The 20,267-nt window shown below is 48.1% G+C and overlaps 2 protein-coding genes across 2 annotated transcripts in view; both read right to left on the reverse strand.

The window, feature by feature from the left end:
- The window catches only part of ALKBH3 (alkB homolog 3, alpha-ketoglutarate dependent dioxygenase), a 138,142-nt gene that overhangs the window by 61,212 nt on the left and 56,663 nt on the right, over positions 1-20,267 (reverse strand). The window lies entirely within an intron of this gene.
- On the reverse strand, positions 17,522-19,289 carry LOC308503720 (uncharacterized protein C11orf96). Its single transcript, XM_081063327.1, has one exon. It carries the CDS (start codon positions 18,876-18,878, stop codon positions 18,156-18,158), a length of 723 nt encoding a protein of 240 aa, XP_080919453.1. The 5' UTR covers positions 18,879-19,289; the 3' UTR covers positions 17,522-18,155.

The raw sequence follows: 20,267 nt of genomic DNA on the forward strand, positions 1-20,267 counted from the left end.
ATGTATATGCATATGAAATCTATAAATGGAATATTTATATTAAAACTACCACTCAGAATCATTTTGTGCACAGAACATGTACAACAATTACTTGGCTGCCTGGGATAAATAGCGTTGGATTATCTCACAAAATCTGTGTTCTCATCACATTTTTGGCATCGCACGTGTCTCACATTCTGCAGTCTTTTCTCTAACACACTGTATCTCTAAGTCTAGTGTACATCAGCATTCCTTTGGGTGGATGGTGCTTATAAAAGATTAAAATTCTTTGTAGAGGTTGCGATTTGGCATTATTGAGATATGGCCCAAGTGTGCATTTAACCAGCTCCCAAGGAGATTCTGATGCAGAGAAACCCTCCCCCGGTCCTGTCTCATTGCTTGGGCTACATGTGACCTTTCCCTTGTGCTAATAACCGATAAGCACCCTCTACTTGGCCCTATTGGTAAACCTGACACAGAAACTACTTTCTTGTTCCTGTCAGTGACACGTAGTCACCTGTGCCTTAGGGCATGTCCCCTAACCTTCTGGGTTTAGGCCTGTCACCTACGACTACCAGGTAGGTCCAGGTTTCCTGGGAAGCATGAGACCATCTTCTCAGACAGGTCTCTTCTGGCTGCTGGCAGGACTGTGCTGTCAGTTTGAGATGGGTTCTAAGGCCACTCCCGCCATCAGAATGAACCACCAAAAACACCTGAATCATATAACATTCAAAATGAAGTATTAGGAAAATCAGTAACTTCATTTTCCTGAGAACTGGTTACTATCCACAGCCCCTCCGCATGGGTTTCCAGGAGCCCAGAGCTACTTCCACAGGGCGAGGAAGCTGTACACTGAAATGAAGCGTAATGCGGGACACAAGTCATGAAGGCAAAGTGAGCCCGGATTCTAGCTCTGCTCCTCGCCTTTTGTGGGAATTTAGACATGGGCCCTTTCTTTCTCTGAACCATAAAGAGTACCCTCATTCTTGATAGCTCAGGACACTTTATAGCGCAGGACTCTGGGGGAAAGTCAATGAAAGAGTGGATGAGAAAGTAAAGGGCTGTAGTCACTCATACACACAACAAGTATCATTGAGTGTCCAGTATGTATAGGTTGGCCCAGGAGATGCAATGGCAGCAAAAGCAGACGTGATGGCGTGTTCATGGAGCTCAGAGTCTATCCGGATACACAGACATGAACTGACTAAATAACTGAAATTGCATTGTGGACCAGCAGGCAGGGTCCACACCTGTCGAGGAGCACTGGAGAGGGCTGACACAGAGCTACCGGCAGAGTGTAGAGCTGCCGCGTTGAGGGAAGGCAGTGGTAGCAGGACTGGTAGAAGGCAACACAGAGGTTGGAAGGGTGACACTAGAAGAGGACAGTTTAGGTCAAAGGGCTGACACCCAGGAAGCTGGGTGGGGAGGACAATTCAGGGGTCTGGGCTTTCACACGTTGCACTCTCCATCTGAGTGACATCCCTCATGCTGGTCCCTCTGGATGTCTTCCCATCCTCAGTCTATCAAACCCTTTCCATCGTATGCTCACCAGTTTATCTGTCTCACTCTCATGACATGTATAAGGGGTCCCTGTGACACAGCGGTCAGAACGCAGGCTTTGGAGCAAACAGACCTACTTTCAAACCCTGGATCCATTGCAGACTGCCTATTTGACCTTGGGTAAGATGTTTCATCTCTCTCAGCCTTAGTTTCTTCTTCTGTGAAATGAGGAAATAATTATTACTTAGCTCCTGGGATCAGTAATAATGAATTAATCCATGTCAAGATTTTAAAACAGTACCTGGCACAAAATAAGTAGGAGATAAACATTAGCTATTAATATCACCGGCGTTCTAAGCACTTTGTAATAGCTCATTTACTTCTTGCAAAAACCCTATGGCAGTTACTATTATTACTGACACTTCATAGAAAAGGGTGCTATCATTCATTTGAAAAATGATGTCAGGTACTGTGCTAGCAGCTAGGATTGGCAAAGAGCAAAACCAGCACAGGCCCTGCTCTTAGATGCAGGGAGAACTGCTAAAATGCTACGGGGCTCAGGACAATTTGAGCCTCCAGATATTTGATAGTAACAATTATAAGGTTAAATAAAATGGGAATTCATGAGTCCATACTGATATAAATACATGAATGCACAAATAAGGAAATAGGGAGGTTCCTAGTTATGTTAGAATGCCGACTAAGAAATGTAGAGGAAATGATGGAGTTTTTGAAAAATCACCAGTTGGCAAACATCATAGTAGTAGACAATTCAGGCAAGAATTGTCAATGGATACTAAAACCACAGAATGAAAGTTTAATGAGGAATGGATATTTACATACATGTAACCCTATTACAACACGGTTGTTAGGTTCCTAAAAAAACACCGTGTTATGCGAATCTGTGTTATATGAAACAAAGAACTAGTACAAAAAAGGAGGTTAGATTCCAAAAATTAAAAAAACATACTATTATATTTTTATAATTGAGAGAAATATCTTTATTAAAGCAATTTTCATCAAAGGTATAACATATTAATATGTATTAATGTTTTCTTTGTCATCACTACTAAGCTCTTATTATGTTCCATGTTGTCAAGGATTTCCCTAATTTTGAATGAGATATCTTTTGCTCTTAAAAGCTCTTATTACGCTCAGTGTTATGTGGGGATTTCTTTATTTCTCAAACTGTGTTAGAATGAAACCGTGTTCTAGGACGCCGTGCTGTACGAGGATTTTCCACAACTCTCAAACCATGTTATAGAAGTGCCGTGTTATACGGGGGTTACCTCTCAAAATACTTATTACTTACAATGAGGAAAATCACGTCATACTGTAGGAAAACCTGGCAAACAACACCTTACAGCAGAGAGTAAAGGTGACATCACCAGTGTTGGGACAAAGTGACATCGCGTGCCTCCTGATACGATGCACGGAGAAGTGCACAATATTGCTGCTGTGATGTTCCTGCCAAATATGCAAAACCTGCACTGAATCATGAAGAAACAGCAGACAAACTCACATTTAAGGATATTCTACAAAAGAACTGGTTTGTACTCATGAAAGTCAAAGGCGGAATGAAGGACTGTTCCAGATTAGAAACCTGACAACTAAGTGCAACATGTGATGCTGGGTAGGATCCCGGAACAGGAAATTTTAAAAAAGTTTTTATTTTTTATTTTTTGCCACAAAGGACATTGCTGAAACAACTGGAAAAATAGGAACGTCTAGAGATTACATCATAGTATTAGATGCACATTAATTTCCTGACTTTGATAACTGCGCTATGGATATGAAAGACAATGTCCTCGTTTTGAGGACCACACACTAAGGGGTACTGAGGTATAAAACCTTCATGTTTGCATCGATCTCTCAGATGGTCCAAAAAATCATAATAATAAGAGTAATGTGTATGTGTGGAGACATACAAATAGATAAACCAACAGATAAAATAATAAAGCAAATGATTTAAAAGGTCAACACTTGGGGAATTTGGATTAAGGATATACAGTTCTTTGTATGTTTGTACTTTTTTCCCTAAATCTGAGATTATTTTAAAATTAAAAGCTATCCAAAAAAGTCAAGAAAAATTTCGACCCTAACCCCATGCCTGTTGGGGGAGGGGAGAGAAAAGGAAGGGGGAGAGAGAGAGAGCTGATGCTGAATCTGTAGAACTGACTGGCAAGCCCTCCCAGGTGGCCATGTCTCTTAGACACAGTTGTTTCAGCTGGCTGGGAAAGGGTGCTGACAGCGAGAAACATTATTCTGGCCCTTTTCCAGCAGGAGGAAACAACAACAGGAAACGGTGAAAGCTCTGTAAGGCTGAGGAACTGGTCCCTGAGGAGTGGCGCCAGGAAGAGGAGGTGTGGGCAGGAGGTGGGGTCCGGGCAGGATCTGTGGGTCAGCAGAACTTGCTGTGGACCAAGGATTCACTGCCCCAGGGCTCTCTCCCACCACAGGGAAAGGGGAAGGAGGGACTGGAAAGAAAGGAAAGGGAAAAACAAACAATTGCTAGGCACCTACTACCCACTAAGCACTGTTCTGGGTGGTTCACATATGTTACCTCACGAATCCTCACAGAGTTTTGAGATAACCTCTGTTATTATTCCCATTTTAGAGATGACAAAACAGAGGTTTAAAGAGATAAGGACAAAGACGCTGTTTGGGCAGTACAGTAGAATAGTTAAATATGTTAACTGTCTTTTAAGCTGAGAGCAACTTTAAAAGCTGGTTAAAATAATTTTTTTCAATTAATCCATGCTCTGGCAAGAAAGTATGGAATACTTAGGAGCCAAAAAATAAGAGAAATCAGGAACCCAGAGAGGTGAGCAGGACAAGAGATGGCCTTTCACCTCAAGGGCATTGCCAACTCATGTGAACCTTGCCTTTGGTTCTCATGGACGGATAGAGATGAGAAACAGAAGAGTCAGCCCCCAGAGCCCACCCCAGGTGGGAGACTAATGGAAGACCCAGCCCTGCACAAAACTAGATCTTTAGTGGCCTCCCCCATCAGGTTAGGGAGAAGCTAGGAGCACAACCCACCATTCACCAGCCCTACTAAAACCTACAAAGAAATCTTAGCACTGAGTTGAGAGGGAGAGCATTTTCCCTGAGAATTCATAACCCCAAATGGGCTGTCAGGGATTTTGAAGCCTGAATTCACATTTCCTGGTTAAACTCAAACATCGTAAGCTGAAGTTTTAGATTAAAGTAACCCACCAGAGATTTTGGGTATGAACGTAGAAGCAGAAAGCAGAAAATTCCCTCTTCTTTTCCAGGGTGTTCATAAAGCAAAAAGGTAAACAGAAAAAAACAATGCAGATTGTATTATATGGCCCATAGATGCCAAAAGTACATAAAGACTGGCAAAAGCAAAGCTTTCACACAAAAGCCACAAAGGTGAAGTACAACAGAAATTGCTTGGTGGGGGCCGGGGAAAAGCTGAATTACAAGCCAGCTCGGGAATGACCAATTTTGAAAAACTCCAGAAAAAATATTTTACCTTTAGCTGAGGGCTGCCACTAGAAGAGAGTTTCTCCACCTCCGCAATATTGACATTTTAGGCACACAATTCTTTTTTGTAGGGGCTGATGCACTGTAGAATGGTTAGCAGCATCCCTGGATGCCAGTAGCATGAAACCCCACTCCAAGTTTGGTCAACTAAAAATGTCTTAAGACATTCCTAAATATCCCCTAAGGGGTAAAACTAACCCTGGTTGGGAACTACCACTCTAAAATCATAAACCTAGATCCCTCGTGCACAACACAAGCTACAGGTCTGAGAAGCACAGATTGGGGTTGGAGAAGCCTCGTTGCAGGTGGTGGAAGGTGGGGTGAGACAACAAATGTACAGAGGAAATATCACAATAGCCCATTGGCAGCAACTCTGAGAGAGAGCCAGTAAAATTACACTCTCTGAAAAAATCTTCTACAAATAGCTGGGACATGAAAATCCAACTCATTCCATGGTGTGTAACTTTTTAAACTGAGCACAGAATCAATACAAAGATGCTAGAGAAAAAGTGGGAAAGGTCAATAAAACCTACCAGGTAAAGAACAATGGCCAGGAAAAAAATGTTACCATGGAATAAATTAAAAATCTGACCAAACATTGTTCTATGAATTAACAAAACTTAATAAAAATAATTGACCCTGCATGGGAAAACCGCAAAGCAGAAATATAACAATTCAGTGAAGAGATAGCAAGACAGCGGGAGGAGACAAAATGAGGGCTGGAAGAACTGCAGGATAAGAAAAAAACAAAATAATTTCAGAAATGAGAATACAATTGGAAGGACACAGAACACAAAAAGAGAGGATAGAAATAAAGTGAATAAAATGAGACAAAATAAAATTTTTTTAGTAATAAAGAAGATGATAGATACAGAAAAAAGATAAAATAGAGCCAACATATACAAAATCGGAGTCTCTAGACAAGAGAAATAAAACAATGAAACACAATACACATTTTAAAATAGAATTGAAGAGACCTTTCTTGAAATAAAGAATTTGAATCTAATATAGAGGGTACTATGTGTGCCAGAGAAAGTTGACCTACTATAGCCAACTCTAAGACTCTCCTAATAAAATTATCAAACTTTGAAGATAAAGAAAATATCCTCGAGCAGCCAGGCCAAAAAAACCAAAAATCAAGTCACTAATAATGGGATAAAATCCAGTTAGCCCCAGCAATACTCAGTACCAAACAGTGGCACAATACTTACAAGATATTTAAGGAAAAGAGTGTGAGCCAAGGATTTTATACGCTGTCAGGCTGTTCCTCATGTATAAAAGCCACAAATATTTTTAGACATGCAAGAATTCAGTGAGTATTGTCCCATGAACCCTTCTTGAGAAAACTAACAGAGAACAAATTTCATGCCATCAAGAGGTGACCAGGGAAACCAGAGCAAAAGGAAGACCAGGAGCAAGCACTGAATATATTTAAATGTAGAGCAAAGATTAAAAAAAATTGTGAGCATATGAATGTAAATTTGCATATGCTATGACAATGTAAATATGACATATCTTATAAAAAATGGGAGGGGAAAATAGAAAAGAGATAAGAATAGAATATGTTCCCTGATGACCCTGTCTGTAAGAGCTAGGAGTTAAAGAACATCATCAAAAGCTGAGAAATCAAATAACAGAAGTATATTTAATATATTTAATATAGCATGTTTAATAATATATATGTAAACATGTGTAGAGATCATTTTGCATTGTGTTGACGAAAGGGATGGGGGGATGGGGAAATGTGCTGATTTCTCATTGTTCATTCTGGGACACTAATAATATTACCTAATCAAGTAGGGAGCTAAGGGTTCTATGTAATGTTATAATCATGAAGGTAAACACTAGAGAGAAAAAAAAGACTTCCTAAATAAAAATTTTAATTGCTCTGGCTAGAACTTCTGATGCAATGTTGAATGCTAGTGACAAAAGTGGGCATCTTTGTCTTGTTTCTGATCTTAGGGAAAGCTTTTAGTCTCTCACCATTGGGGATGATATTAGCTATGGGTTTTTCATAAATGTCCCTTATGACGTTGAGTAAATTCCCTTTTATTCCTAGTTTTTTAGTGTTTTTTATCATGAAAAAAGTGTTGGATTTGTTGAACCATCCTTGCATTCCTGGGATAAATCTCATTTGGTCATGGTGCGTAATCCTTTTAATATGTTGTTGGATTCAGTTCGCTAGTATTTTGAGGATTTTTTCATTAGTCATGAGGGATATTAGTTCTTTTTTTCTTGTGGTATCGTTGTCTATCTTTCGTATCAGGGTAATACTGGCCTCATCAAATGAGTTAGGAAGTGTTCCCTCCTCTTCTAATTTTTGGAAAATTTTGAGAAGTGTTGGTATTAATTCTTCTTTAAATGTTTAGTAGAATTCACCAGTGAAGCCATGACTTTTTTTCATCGGGAGGTTTTTGATTACTGATTCAATCTCTTTACTTGTTATAGGTCTGTATTTATTTTCTTAATATTTTCAGATTAATTCTCAAAATAAAATCCAACTCTTCACTGTACACAAGAGACATACCTAATACAAACTTAAGAGGTTGAAACTATAATAAAAGACAAGCAAAGGCCTACCAAGCAAATTAAAAAAACAAACAAACAAAAAAAACTAATGATGATTAGCAGAAGTCATGACTTAATTATCAAAGTGCAATTCAACCTAAAGAGCATTAAAAGCCATGTTACGTTTCAGGGTGCCATTCAGATGCAGATACAATTACCATGAATATCTGTGTAGCAGATAACCAAGCAGCCACATTCACCAGGACTAATTACAGCCATGCAAGGAAAATAAGAGCACGTGGGTAGTAGGAGACTGACATGCATCTCTCTCATGATGGGTCTCAGGAACAGGAAAGCAAGGATAGTGTGTAAAGTGAAACAAAGAAGAAACAACTTTGTTCTTCTCTCCTGTAACAATCCATGAGAGGAAACAGTTCTGCTCACTCAGTAGTTGAGGGACCCAAGTTCCTTCCAAGCTGTGGCTTCATCATCCTCTAAGCCCATGTCATCACCTGCTTGGTAGAAGCCAAGTTACCCCCGTGTCCAGGTTGCTCCTGGTAGAAGGGAGGAGGTATTGTGGGGCTGCCATACCCCGAATCTCAGGCCTGGGTCCAGGAGTGGGAAATGTTATTTGCACTCACATTTTATGGGGAAAAACTTGGTACTAGATAAGCCCAAATGCAAGGAGCAGGATGGGCAGGGACTGGCCGAGCTTCATGCCTAGGAAAATGGATAGAACAGAGCTTAGGGAATGACTACCAATCTATGCCACAGCCCATCCGTCTGGCCACTAAATACGCGTGTGTGCTCAATCCCCCATGAGCAGGACACACTCAGCCTTTCCCCATGGGGACATACCAGTCCATCCAGTCACGGCGACGTGAAATCTCAGTGATGCCCAGAGCTCTCCACCAGGTTCAGATGTGTGTCCTTGTGGCCCAGTGACTTGTCAGCTAAAAGACAATTTGCCCCACCCACCTGACTCATGGACAATATGAAACAGAGAAAGTGAGGCCACAACAAACATCCCCATTCAGAAGAGACAGTACGGCCAACACATAGTTGTCCCAGGGCAGGAATTGTGAGGACCTTTGTCCTGGCAGTGAAGGTTCTGGTTGCTCTCGTTTTGCCCTCCGAAAAATTCTCCCTTGTCTACTATTCTTATTGGAAGTGGGTATCAGAATGTCTTCCTTGAAGGCTGTTTGGGGGTCTAAACAATTAAGGGCATGTATGGTTTCTTTGGGGAAAAACAATTCCCTGGGGAATTCATTAGGGATCAGCCTGTTTGCTTAGTCATTTCATGAACACTTGATGCTATTTTCTCACATAGTTCTCAAGCCTGTTTCATTTCTTTGCTTCCTCTCTCTAGCCACACCTCTCTCCTGACATTAATGGCAGCAATTTTGAGGCCTACTGAAATAACTGGCTTAAGAGAGAAGCAGCACCCTTAGTCTGATCCTTGCATTGGGGCCAGATCCCCTGTATGAATGTTTTGCTTGATGGATAGTCTTTGAGAAAGGCTCTGAGCCACACCTGTTGGATCTCCTATGTTTGTATGACAGAAGCAGGTGGCCGTTTCAACCTTGGGAAGCCCCGACATTTCTGGACATTCAATACTCTTTCATCTTTGCTTGAAAACTGGCCAATGCTTGCCGAGGTCATCTCTTTTCTTTGAACATCTTGCCAGAAGTGACAAGGAGCAGCCAGTGCTCACTAACCTTCCAGCTCTTCCCAACGTCTTGAGTTACACACAGATCTGCCTTTCAGGCTGTTGAAGGAGACAATCTCACCTCTTGCTTGGCCCAGAGTCCCCACATTTCCAGCCCACAATGCTGGTGATCAATGCTGCTTGCCCGCTAGGTTTCAGTAATGGCAGAAACCCCCTCTCAGTACCTGTTTTGATATTCATTAGGGTAAGGACTGTTGAGTATGTGTGAGTGTGAGTGTGTGTATGAGAGTGTACGTGTGAGTGTGTGTGTACCAGCTTCCTTAGGGTCAGTGACTGTATCCCCTACAGGCTTAGGGCCCAGCTCAGCAGGTCCTGGGCCCTCACGTGGCTACTCATTAATGGTCCAAAGCAGATTCAGTGTGCCCAGCAGCTTTTATGGGGTTGCATTCTACAGCAGACCAAAGAACAGCTAATCAGTAAACCTCAGGGCACATATAACAGCCAATAAGATGGGCTGTCTGGGCTATGGACCTGGGGGTAGAAGGCTTATAGGTCTGGCTTCTCCTGGAATATCTCACACGTTCTGGACGATGAGGGAAGGAGGCAGCTCTTTCAGAATCCACCCCAAAACCTCGGCAGGAAGGTCAGAGGCTACCTAAAGGCCAGCCAGCTGGTCCAGAACAGCTCCTGGTGGGGCAGGAGGTGGCCCAGGGGCAATGGCACACTGGCCGGGGTCCCAAGCCTGCAGCAGGTGGCATGTTGGGTTTGGAAGGAATTATTCAGCACAGAACAGCCCAGCCCAGCCCAGCCCAGAGTTTCTGCGACTCTTCCCACCCGGAGAAAGGAGGGATGTAGATGCTGTTGTCTCAGAGAAGACCCCGCCGGCTCTCTGCGCCTCCATCTCCACGTCTGTACAGGAGGGAGTTGAATGCCTGGTTTGTGTGCACGCTGCCTCTGGGCACAGCCCCAAGGCCAGGATCCGAAGGCTCTGAGATGCTCTAAGGTGCCCTGGGCCTTTTAGAAATGTCAGAGCATACCGCTGAGGAGAGCCCCCAGGGAAAGAGAGGGCAGTGTCTTGCTCAAGGCCACATAGCAGGGAGGAGCAGAGCCGGGGCGAGCGTCTGGCATGTCCCGGTCCCCACTGAGCACCCCTTCTGTGCCACTTCCAGCTTACCCCACCCCACCGCTGGAGAACCACTGGAGTGACAGTCTCATGTCTGCACCCTACTCAGGTGACAGGGACCCTCTCCTGACGTGAGAAAGCTGCTCTGGGAGGGGTTGGTGGAGATCCCCTTCCTGCTCTGAGGCAGGCGGGGGGGAAAGGACTGTGTATTAGACAGGCGGCAACGAGGAGCACAGCAGGAGCACAGCGGTTTTAGGAAGACGGGAGTTTCTTTTTTTCTCAGCTGACAGACCATCTTGAGTCCACATTCCACAACCGTCCACTGGCAATGCAGTGTCATCCGGTCCCCGGGCAGCGGCCAACCGCAGGCCACAAGTGTGCCCATGGTCTGTCTTCTGGGAAGAACAAGCGTGAAAAGCCCAGGGCATTTGGGCCTAGGTCCAGCGTGGCGTGCATGCTTGCTTGCTCTCCCCTTCGCAGAGAATTTCAGCGTATGGCCGCGCTCATTGCAGAGGAAACGGAGAGATGGGCCTAACCCTGGGCCCAGGAAGATGTGGAAAACGAATGTCAGTGGCCCATTCACAGTCTCCACTGTGGTCAGCCCAATTGGTTACTAGATATCTGTGTCATCCTCCTTCCCACAATAGAACACACTCTCCCCTCTCTAAGAAGTCGATCCCAAACTCCATCGAGTAGTAGTTCCAATTCCAGATCAAAGTGCAGGGTATCTGGAAGAAAGGAAGTACTCTCCAGAGCCACATATGGTTCCTCATGGTCTAGTGACACATAAACTGCAAGACAGTCATCTGCACCCCCACCAGCACCACCCCAGCTGCCTCCCTCACACCCCAACGCAGTGGTGGACAAGGGGAGGAAAACCACAATACTCCCAGGTGCAAAAGGGAAAGAGGGAAACACTCAAAGTCACTGGTGCACAGCAACAGGCCACGGGGAGAGGCGGTTCGTTCCTAGTTGGCTAATTCCACCAACCTACTCCTGGAAGCTTCTCCTTTCCCCATCATCCTCTGGGACCGTCTGAAGCAGGTGTTAAAAGGTTGCCTCGGGGCTCAAACAATCTCATCGCTGGCCAGGTCCTACTTTCCTTGGCAGTTCCCTAAACAGGCATCTGGTCTCGGGGCTCCAGCTCATCCCAGGTGCCAGTAACCACACCCAGAATGTTTTCTCAGCACAGTTCTGAAGTCCGTTTTATTATTTTATTTCTGTTCCGGCATAGCACTCTTGCTTTAATTTTGGCTACCTTGGGGGGATTCTAAAAGCAGTCAGTTTGGCTGGGAAGACATGACCCTTAACCTAACCTTACTCCAGGGCTGGGTCCTACGTCGGACTTCCTGGTTGGCCTTCGAGAAAGGCTCTGAGCCACGGTAGCTGATATTCTGTGTGGGCTACAAAGCGGGTGGTTTTCATCTCTGTGAGAACCCACATTTCTAGATACTCTCTATTCCTTTCCATCTCTCATGTAGTTCATGTAATAATTTGCTAAAAGTCACGAAGAGCACCAGTCAATGTACACTAATATTCTAGCTCTTTCCAACCACGTCTCCTAGAGCTATGGGCTCGGTCACTGCACGCTCAGCCTTCCAAAGAGTCATAAAAATGGTTTTACCCAAATGCTTTTTCCAAGTTATAACAAGGGTCTCCAACTTTTCAGCATACAACGTCTATACCCTCAGCCATGCAGCCAAACCACTAAGTCAATGCCTCATGTTGTAGGGATTTGTTCCGACAGCAACCCCACCGCCAGTACTAATTTTTGTTTATTTAGGGTGATGAAAGACTGCTATAATAGAGACCCAATAATGATTTAGTGGCTCAAAGAAGATAGAAGTGTGTTTCTTTTACATGTAATAGTCCATGATGCTCATTTCAGATTGGCAGGCTGGGTTCCACAAACTCATTCAGGAGCTTGGGGTCCTACTATCTTATGTCTCTGCCATCCCCTAAGCCAGTCGCCTTGTCGGCTTGATCACCGCTGGGTTGCAGGTACGTCCATTTTCCCGCTTTGAAAAGGGGAAAGAGAACATGGAGATGGGAGAGGGGTACACCTTAAGGCCGAGGCCTGGGAGAAACACACTTCTCTTCCCAATACATGCCATTGGAAAGGTTTCCAGGCAGGAATTCCCGCCGGGTCTCAGAAATCTTTTTCACTTTCCCATTCCCGAATACCGAGTTATAAACTGTTTTCTGTTCTCCACGATGAATCGTTTCCACAAAGTGGCAGCCGATACTACCAACCACGTGGGTTCAAGGAGCCGATTTTTCCAATTTCCCAACCAACTTTTCTAGGGATTCGGGAACAGGAAAGTGAAAGAAATTCCTGAGAATGGGCAGGAATTCCTGCCCGGAAACCCTAGCGATTAATAGGAAAAATGTCTAAGAGATACATTGTGAGTAGTATGTTTATTTCCCATTGTAGGTATTACTGGGTTCAAGGAGCCGATTTTCCCGATTTCCTGACCAACTTTTCTCGGGATTCGGGAACGGGAAAGTGAAAAAAATTCCTGAGAACAGGCAGAAATTCCCACCTGGAAACCCTAGCCATTGGCAAAAACTTAATCATCAATAGACCTACTAGGACAATTAAGATCGCGAACTCATCCTAGGAAATGTACTACATCCCTTATTGCTGCATATCACTACGGTCACCTTCGAAGTAATCCCCTTGGGAAGCTATGTACCAATGACAGTGCCTAGTCCATCTTTCAAAGCAATTTTGGAACTCTTTTTCAGAGCTGTCGTTGTATTACCCTTGATGTCCTGAATGTCATCAAAATGTCTTCCTTTCAATATTTCCTTTATCTTCAGGTAAAGAAAGAAGTCATTGGGGGCCAGATCAGGTGAGTAGGGAGGGTGTTCCAATACAGTTATTTGTTTATTGGCTAAAACCTCCCTCACAGACAGTGCCGTGTGAGCTGGTGCATTGTCGTGATGCAAGAGCCAGGAATTGTTGGCGAAAAGTTCAGGTCGTCTAACTTTTTCATGCAGCCTTTTCAGCACTTCCAAATAGTAAACTTGGTTAACTGTCCAGTTGGTACAAATTCATAACAAATCTCTCTGATATTAAAAAAGGTCAGCAACATCGTTGCAACAAGTTGGTGAACTTAATTGTCAGACCTCGTAAGTCCAAGAGCATCTGGGACACAGAATCTAGCTGTGTGCCCTGGAGGAATGGCTAAGTCAATGCTGGTGGACAATTAGCAGTCTCCAACATGGGCCTGGGAGCTGACCGGGCAGGCAGTCGTTATGAGTCCTGTGGCCTTGAGGATAGGCTGAGAGGACAACTGTCAATGTGGGAGTCGCTTACCCCACACACAGGCCACGGCGAGCGTATTCCCCCTCCAGGACACAGGGCCAGCAGACCAGCATAACACGTTTGTTTGGTAACTTTGCCATGTGCCCACAGTCCTGTCTAAAGTGATGCCCATCATTCTCCCCTGTGCCAGTAGGCACCTGAAGGAGCTGCACGGTGGCACCAGCTACCTCCTAGGAGATGGAAAGGTGTGCCAGCCCAGGTTCTCTGAGAAGCAGATGCCAAGGTGGGATTAAGCGTGCAAGCATTTCATGAGACGTGCCTGTGTGAAATGAAACAGAGAGGGACCCTGAGAGAAGGAGACGGGAGAGATGGCCTGCAGGTTAACAAAGCTTCAGCAGAGCCATGGGGAAATCCTCCAGCCAAAGTCCACCAATGAAGAAATCTCATGTCTCCCAGGAACAGTGCACACAGCCATTGGTGGGCAACAACCCACGGGGGGCCTGGGATGGATTTCAAAGCCAGAACTGCTCTGTTCTGGTCAGTTATACCCCCTGAAACGGGAGGTCTGCAAGGCCCTCTCAGGCCTACCATGGGGATTACAGTAAGACCAGGGGGTCTTAGTCAAGAAAGAGGATAGGCTTTGAATTTAAATATAAATAAATATATATAAATATACATATATATATATATATATATATATATATATATATATATATATACTGGGTTGTAACCCAGCTCACCACTGACGAGCTATGTGGCATTGGGCAAGACAAGTAACCCCTCTGATTCTCAGTTTCTCATCTGTAAAATGCCTGGGAAACATTATCAGGATGAAAGCAGAATACCCATAGGCGTGCTCACTAAATGGTGGTGTTTATCCCCTCTCCATCTTGTCAGAGCCCAGTAGACCTACAGTCCACCCAAATGTGCTTCCTGAGAGATGATGCTCAAGTCCACGGCTGACCCTATTCCCTGGGACCACAGACTGCCCTTCCCTGTGTGACCAGATTTGGCACACACTAGGCAATAGAGGCCAAGCTGGCTTTCCAAACAGTCCAAGAAGCACCCTGATAAATAGCTCCCCCTGGGCCAAAGAGAAATATTTAGAAGAGGCTGCTGGCCAGGGCTGCCACGCCACTTGTTATGTCCTTTGGGATCCAGCTTGTTTGAAAGCTGGTCACCCAAGCTAAGACTGTGGGCTGGGGCCCAGACGGGTTAAGGAAGGAAGGAGGCGTCTCCTCGAGCAAATCCCAGCTGCCTGTAAATCCCAAAGACAGCTGGGCCGGCTCCTACCCACCCCAGGCACGTGCCAGCTCTGCAACTCCTGGGGAGACACTCTCACTCGGATTTTCTCTCTCCTCCAATGCCCATTCTCCAGAGCACTTTCTGTCTCGCCTTCCCTCCTTCCTGCTCTCTATGGACTCCTTTCTCTCTCTAAGGGTGTCCCTTATTCGTCTTGGTCACTTGACATTTTCTGGCTCCTGACTCTCTCTGTTATTTCCCCATCTCTCCATGATCTGAGTTTTCCTGTCTCCCCCAGGGTCACATTCCTCTCCATCTTTCTAGTTTTCAGGCTCTCTTGCTCCCACAACCCATGTCTCTCCTTCTTCCACCATTTGGCCTCCCAGCCCAGCCCAGCTGCCTCCTTGGAGCTGTGTACTGCCTTGGAATGCCTTCAAGTCACAGGGAAGAGCTGAGCCCCGGCAGTTCCATAGGGACCTCAGAGGAGCCCTCTCCCATGTCCCTTTCTTCCTCCTCTGTGCAGGGCAGAAATGTTCAGCACCAGAGAGCACCCCAGACCAGCCTGCTGTCCCTAATGCTGCAGCATCCCAACCTCCCCCTCCATCGCTCAGCCCCTCTCTGTCCACATAACTGCCTCTTCTAAACTTCTTTCTATATCCAACCCTTACAACTAGCTGCCAATTACAGGCAAAACGAAGAAACTGGGACACATAGGATATGACTTTTATATTAGAGTGGGGAATTGGCTTAATTAAATGTGGAGCATCTATTGAATAAAATAATTTAAAAACAAACCAGGAAGTAGGCAAGATGAACACCAATCTTCCTCACTGCCGCCGCACTCATTTTAATCCAACAAACATACCGACTCAGGGCTGGGCCCTGCCAGTGGCTGAGCAGGAACTGGAGTGACAGGATGTGGTCCCTACCACAACCCCCAGATATTGGGGGTTAGGGATATTGGGGAAGGGGCTGAAGGCAGATCAGAGAAGGGGGCTTTCTAGTGGGAAAAAGGGTGTGTGGTACCAAGGCAGGGGTGTGGTACCAAGAGGAGAGATGCCTGAGCCAGAATCTCAGCCCTGCAGTGCGTGACACCCACCAGGAAGGTTTGGGACACCAGCTCTTAAAGAGTAGAAACAGGAGCTACTACTAAAGATGTAAAATAAGATGGGGGTGGGGAAGCAGGATGAGAGTAAAGAATAGGAGTGTGGGGATTCAGCGCTTTGGCCACTCTCCTCCCACACCAAGGAGTTCAACCAGCCTAGCCATGGCAGAGCCTGGAATCAAAGCAGCCACCCACAGCTGCCAAGTAAGAGCCTTCTGTCATAAGTCCCCATCACAGTGGGACTGACCTCGTGGGGGCTGCAATGGCCAGCATGTGCCCAGCGACTAGGGTAGCACCAAAGATCCCAGGCTCCAAGGCCCGGAGCCAGTCCTCCTCTCTCTGAGCCAGTGAGAAGGACATTCTTTCAGGCTCTGTAGGTTCTATTTTTGTTTCTGTTTAATTTCCTCTGCTCTCTGGGGTTTTCTGCAGAGCCCAGGGCTGGGAGAGGTGCAGTGTGAAGACTAAAAGGCATTTCAGATCCCCTGGGGGGCTGAGCTGAGCACCAGCCCCCACCACCAGAGGGCACTGCAGCACAGAAATAGGGCAACCTGGAGAGAGGAGTAGGAAAAGCACCCAAGCTCTCTGTGCCTCTTTGAACTAAGCCAGGCACCGGGTCCACTCTGGAGTAATCCTGGAGAGTGGACCGGTAGGGGCCCCAAATGTGGGGGTCCTGCCCTCCTCAACCGAATGTTGTTTATTATCCCATCACCATCTGCTGCCACGTGGCACTGTTACACTGCTAACCCAGAGAGTTTAAGGCAGAAAAGGGGTGTGGGCAGCTGCTGTAAAGCACTGGACTCATGTGATGGAAGGAGAACTGGACGCAGTCAGGAGGGCTGGCTGCGCCTCCCACACGACTCTCTATGTGACATTTCCTTACCTGCTAGGTTTTCTCATCTGTAAATGAAGGGGTGGGGAGACTCGGTAGTACCCAAGCACCCTTCAGGCTCTGACCAAAGATATGCCCCACCCTCTTTGCAGAACCCTGAAGAGAGCATAGAGAAGGGCTGGACAAGGCGATGAAAACAAGGGCTACTTGCTCCCACCGCAAAGGGTTGCCTGACACTCCTTTGGGTCAGTGCAGGGGGCTCGGGCCCTCCCCTGCACACGACAGTGAGGTCGCACCCACAATCTCACCCAGCTCGGGCGGGCTTCCAGTCCTCCCTCGGGTCCTACCAGCTTGAATCTCCCACTGCTAACTCGGGCATCTCCCCACCCGCTGCCAGGAGCGCGCGCGAGTGAGTGGGGTCTTCTGCCGGAGGTGTGACGGGCGACGACCCTGACCCAGCCTCCCTGAGCGGTCAACTGACCCGAGGAGGGTGTTCTCCTCCGTCCTCACAGGGCAGACCTTAGCCTCACAAGCGGCTTCACTCCATCCTGGACGCCAGCGATGGGGAACAGACCAGGGAGGCAGGAGCGCCCTGAGCCTGGTGTGGCTCAACTTGAGGAGGCCGGCAACGGGCCCGGGCACCAGGGACGTGACCTCGGTCCAGTGACTGAAGCTTGCGGATTTACCTCCACTCCGGGATCCCTAGCTTCCCATTCCATTCACATTCTTTCCCCACCTCCCCCAGTCTTGCTTCAAGAAATCAAGAGCCTGGAGAAAAGCACTGTGCAAATATATTGACTTTATTTGTCTCCGTTTGGGAGGCTCAGACATATCCAGATAAAAAGATCGTTAAATAAACGCAGTCAGCCATCGTAATGCAAAAATAAATATCAATCCTCGGGTCGCAGCAGGAGCTGCGCTGTGCCCCAAGTCCCATCCGCCGCGCCTAACAATTATAAAAGTGTTCAGCGACAGTGTGTTGGCGTGAGTGTGAACGGTTGTGCGCTGGGGGGCACGGTGGTGGGGCGGTGTGCAAGTCGGAGTTGCGAACCATCGGACAAGGGCGCGGAGCAGCTCTCCAGCCCCGAAGAAGCGGGCGACTCAGAGCCGGCGCGCCCTCTCTCTCGCACACAGTCACAGCAGAGTTTGTAATAGGAAGAGTTAAAAAATAAACATTTACAAGGGCAAAGAAAGCGGCCCCCTCCCTGGTGCCCCTGCGCGCACGCGGGAATCCAGGGCGAGCGCGGCGCCGGGCGGGCGCACAGAGCAGTTCGCGGCCGGGCGAGAATCCCAGCGCGCGCGCGAGGGCCCCCGGTCTCGGGTCCTCAGGGGCCCCTGGGACGCGGGCCACCTCGAGGTCGCACGTTGTCCCCGGCGGGCGCGGAGACGCGCGAGTCCCTGTTGCGGGCGGCGCCCCTACAGGGCCGAGTCCGAGTCGCTGGAGTCCAGGCTGTTCCTCAGTTTGCAGCTGCTGAGCTGCTCTCTCTGCAGCGACAGGCTCTGCGTGCTGCGGCGCAGGCACTCCAGGCTCTGTAGGAAAGACTTCTTGGCCTTCTCCTCTTCCATGGGGGACACCCCCTCCTCCTCCACCTCCTGGATCTCATCGAAGGTCACGGGCTGCGTCTTGAAGCGGGACTGGCGCGGCCGCCGCAGCCGGCCCTTGCCCTTTGTCAGCTTGGCGGGCCGAACCGGCTGCGGGAATTCGTCCGCCAGGCACACGAAGTGCGGCATCACCGCCTGGTAGCTGGAGCAGATGCCCATCAGCTCGCCGGGCTTGGCCGCCGCCATGGCGCTGCCGGGGTCTTCGCAGCCCGGCGGGGGGGCTGCGGGGCTCTCCGGGGACGGCCGCTGCGCCGGGGTCCCCCGGGGGGCAGCAGCCTGGGGCTGTCCGGTCGGGGGATCCAAATCTGCTGGGGGGTGGCAGCGGCCCTCGCGGGCCAGGTCGGCGCTCCTGGGGAGGGCGGGCAGCTGGGCCCGTGGGGACGCGCGGGGCTCCGGCTCCGGGGGCGCGGCTCCGCTCTGCCACCGGAGGTGCTCGCTGCCGACGCCGTGGCCGTCTGCCCCGCGGCGTCCAGACCCCCGCTTATATAGCCCGCTCCTGCCCACACGCCTGCGAGCTCGGATGACAGCGAACACCATTTAAAGCGTGCGCGCCCCGCGCCCTTCCGCCTGACGTCGCCCCGCCACTCTGGGAAAGTAACAGCCCTTCCCCCCCCTGCGCCGCCCGCCCCCCACCAACCCGGCTCCGGAAGGCAGGCCCCGCCCGCGGGAGTTCCGGGAGCATCCGAGGCTCCCGAGCACGCCACGAGGCAGGGGCGGCGGGGAGCAGGGCTCCGGGGATGTCACTGTCCGTTCTGGGATCCCTAACTGTGCGAACCGCGGTGCGGGGGCATAGATTTCTCCTCCTCCGGCCCCTAATCTCTGAGGCGCACACTCTGAACGCCGTGGGCTCTGCCTGGTGTGTGCGTGGAGGGGGGAGGGGCGTGTGGAAGCAGCTCCAGGCTGTCCTTGCAGCGGGAGCGTCAGGGCGCCCGGCTCTCAGAACTGAGCTCGAAGGAAGAGTTGGGTCTGGATCCTGCCACCTCCCCCCTTCCCCCCCCACACACCTCCCCCACACACGCGAGCGCGCGGAGACAAACACAACCGATTATTCCATTCCAGTTCTTCTCTTCCCTAAATGGCTTCTCTGTGTTTGTCTCCTCACTACCCCAACCCCACCAAGTCCCGTGGGCACCCCCATTCACGCTCAGAATAATGACACTTGGATATGGCACTAACAACAACAACAACAACAATTACCATCTGGAGAGTTGTACTCCAAGGCAGCCAGTGCGCTTTGCTTTACATATATTATCCTGCTTAATTTTCCTAACAGCCCTGTGAGGTAATCGGTATTCTCCCAATTTTACACATAAGAAAATGGAGGCACAGAGAGGATAAGTAACTGATGGACCCAGTGGGGCCACCTCCAGAGTCATACTCTGCAGTCCCCTGCTAAGGGATGATACCCACCAGCGCCCTGGGGGCTTCTTAGAGTAAGTCCTCTGCTGGGTGCCCAACTCCCAAGAGGAAACTATGAGCATTGTCCTGAAGTGCTGCCGAGGGCCTGAAGGCCCCAGCCAGAGTCACTGGGAAAGGAGAGAATTGATGGGATTTGGCCCCAGTTCTCTCTATAGCCATTCAACAAAGAGTTGAGAACCTACAGTGTACCAGCCCAGGAAAGATCCTGCCCTCAGGGAAGTTACATTCTTGTGGGAGGGAAAGACAAAGCCAGAAACAAGAACATGTGCTGTGGGTGGTGTGATAGGGGGTGACATGCAGAGGGGATGGTCAGGAAAGGCTTCTCAGAGTGGGTGATATTTAAGGTGACAGCTGAAGGACAATAATGGATAGCATCACAAAGTGCTTAATATGTGCCATGCTCTGAGGTACTTGTTATGCATTAACTCATTTAATGTGTTAACCATTGTATTTAATCCTCTCACAACCCTGGGTAGCAAGTACTTTTATTATCATTTACAGATAGGA

Source organism: Rhinolophus hipposideros, assembly GCF_964194185.1.
Source record: "Rhinolophus hipposideros genome assembly, chromosome: 10".
Classification (NCBI taxonomy): Eukaryota; Metazoa; Chordata; class Mammalia; order Chiroptera; family Rhinolophidae; genus Rhinolophus; species Rhinolophus hipposideros.

What these genes read in the sequence shown, in the direction of transcription:
- LOC308503720 (XM_081063327.1), bottom strand. Translation starts at nt 18,878, where the DNA reads ATGGTGTTCGCTGTCATCCGAGCTCGCAGGCGTGTGGGCAGGAGCGGG.